The following is a 2,588-nucleotide window of genomic DNA, read 5'->3' on the forward strand; positions in this document are numbered from 1 at the left end:
TCTCCAGCCAAGCTTTGGGCCAGATGTGCCCTCTGCTCCGTCTCACCGCGGTGAGAAGGTGGATGGGTCCAACCCCACGGCCCTTCTCCCCTCAGCACACTCAGAACAAAACAGCTTTGTGTTCAGGGACCCCGGCCAGACTATGTCTGCCCCACTCTGGACCTAGCACAGCCTGGCTCAGGAACCATCTCCTTCGGCACTCCCATCCCAGAACCCCCTCTGCTGGGGACCCTCACTGGGGACTTCCTTAAGATGTCTTTGCCCCGAGTGAGACCCTTTTCTAATTGATGTAAAGGCACCTTACGAGTTAGTAGCGGCCTTGTTAGGGTGGCCCCAGGCAGGGGACATCGCTGAGTCACTTTCAGAGGTGACCATGAGCAAACTGTATGATGGCTGGTGCAGCACCGAGGGGAACAAATCACTAGGAAGCCAGGACAGAGGAAAACTTGACCAAAAAAGGTATTTATTGAACAATTACCCACCACTGGATTTGACTTAGGACCGACAGAGGGTGTCTCCACCTTCCTGATTTATTTTCAGCCCTTGAGGGCATCATTGTAGATCAAAGCCAAGGCCCCCAGGAAAGTGACATATTCCTGGAAGTTCACCTCCTGGTCCTTGTTCCGGTCAAGGTCATCCATCAGCTTTGCGATTTCAGCATCCTGCAGCTTCTAACACGTTAGAATGGGAAATCCAGACTCAACAATGGTGAGAGCCCTGGGTTCTCTCCCTTTCCCCCTCCCTCACACAAGTGGCCCTGTGCTGGCTTGTCCACCTCGGGGTCACTTGGCTGTACTGCTCGCTCCTGCAGAGTTACTCAGGGACAGCGAGCACGGGGCTGCATAGGAGGACTGACCAACCGTCCCAGTCAGGTATGCGACTTGGGCCCCAGGACGTGGATACCTGTGAGTCCCATGGCACCTCCCCTTCTCCTGATCCTGCTTCTGGGGCCCCAGGGGGAGACTCACCGGGCCAATGGTGAGCTCTTTCTGGATAAGCTCCTTCAGCTCCTTCTTGCTCAGGGTGTTCTTGTCGCCTTCCCTGCCCGAGTACTTGTGGAAGATGGCCACGAGGAGGCCAATGGCCTGATCCAGGGGGCATGCCATGGCTGGGCGCTGGGCTGGGAGCTGGGGTGGAGAGGTTGGTCAGGGCCTTCCCACCCTCCCACATACCCCAGAGCTCGGCCCCCACCATCCCGCCTGGGACTGCCTTGCCCAGCTGCGCAGGAGTCAGGAGCCAGCCCAGGACTTGGGGGGGGGGGGGGGAGGGATTGGGGATAGGCTGGGAGAGGCGGACCTCAGTCCTGGAGGAGAGGTGGTCGGGGCGCAAACGGGGCACCAGCTGAGACCCGGCCTCCAGGGGTCCCGCAGGTTGGGGAGGAGGGGACTGGGGGGCAGCACACACGCGGTGCCGACGCTCCCGGGGCGCGCCCTCCTGCAGCCCGGGGCGCACTCGGGGAAGCCGCCCGCCGGCTCCGGGCCGGACTCACCCCAGGGCACTCACCGCGCGGCCGGACAGCGTCGAGCGACCAGCGGGGCGGCGTCCAGGGCGCCTTTTAGCGGCCGGGGAGCGGAGGCCGGGCGGGCCAGAGCCCACCCCCGGGGCCCCGGGCAACCACCCCCGGTCCCGCCCCCCTCCCCAGGCCAGCCCCGCCCCCACCCCACCCTTCCGCCGAGGCCCGCCGGGCGCCAGCCGTCTACACCACACACCCCCGGGGGGCCCCCCTCCTGCCCGGGGCTGTTCCGGGTTCCGGGGCTGGAAGAGCCGGTGAAAGAACGGGAATCCTACGGGAGGTCGCTGCATCCAGGGACATCGAGCCCCCGGGGCAGGGGGCTAGGGTCCCCAGAAGGTGTTCAGGATCAGCCCTAGATGAAGGAGGGGGGCAGCCAGGGGTCTGCGGGATTCGATTTAAAGGTATCTACAGCGCCCACGCCTCGGCAGAACTCCCAGCACCACTCTCACAACCCTTCTTCCTCCCCAGCCCTCAGCCCGCACTCCCGCAGCCCCGCAGCCCCGCGCCCCCCGCGCCCTCCGCACCTCCGCGCCCCCCTACCTGGAATCCCACCTGCAGTACCCCCCCCCCCCGCCTTTGTGTGCACACTGGCCCTGGCCTTAGTTATTTACGCTCCAGTGAAAAGGTTTCCAGATCTTCTCCTGAGAAAGGACTTTCATAAAGGGAAGTGGGGACAGCAGAAAGCACTGGACCCCACAGATTGGGGGGGGGGGGGGGGAGGAGCTTGCTGTTGAGGGGGAATTGGGGGAGACGTAAAGGGGGCTGGCAAGGGTGTTGTCAGGGTGGCCTCCTGTGGCCTCGGACTGGCTTGCCCACCGCTGCACTCAGGAGCCACACCCCAGCCTCCCCCACCCCCACCCCACCCCTCCCCAAGCTCTTCCCTTAGCTTTCTCTTGGAAGCGAGTGAAAACCTGGCCCAACTTCCCCATTTTCTGGAAGCCCAGTAAACTCAGTGACATCCACACTGAAGGAGGGCAGAAAGTAGGGGCGGAGCCCAGGACCCTAACCCCAGAGGCTCTCAACCCCCTGGAAGAGAAGCTCTGACTTGTGCCACACACCCCCAACCCAGGTGGAC

The 2,588-nt window shown here is 63.4% G+C and overlaps 1 protein-coding gene across 1 annotated transcript; it reads right to left on the bottom strand.

The window, feature by feature from the left end:
• Nucleotides 1–443: 443 nt before the first annotated feature.
• Nucleotides 444–1,654, bottom strand: S100A6 (S100 calcium binding protein A6). The gene is made up of 3 exons (XM_027048554.2): nucleotides 1,504–1,654; nucleotides 969–1,127; nucleotides 444–671 (listed from the first exon to the last, which is right to left on the bottom strand). Exons 2-3 carry the CDS (start codon nucleotides 1,104–1,106, stop codon nucleotides 537–539), a joined length of 273 nt encoding a protein of 90 aa, XP_026904355.1. The 5' UTR covers nucleotides 1,107–1,127; nucleotides 1,504–1,654; the 3' UTR covers nucleotides 444–536.
• Between the last annotated feature and the right edge of the window lie 934 nt (nucleotides 1,655–2,588).

This window comes from Acinonyx jubatus, chromosome E4 (genome assembly GCF_027475565.1).
Source record: "Acinonyx jubatus isolate Ajub_Pintada_27869175 chromosome E4, VMU_Ajub_asm_v1.0, whole genome shotgun sequence".
NCBI lineage: Eukaryota > Metazoa > Chordata > Mammalia > Carnivora > Felidae > Acinonyx > Acinonyx jubatus.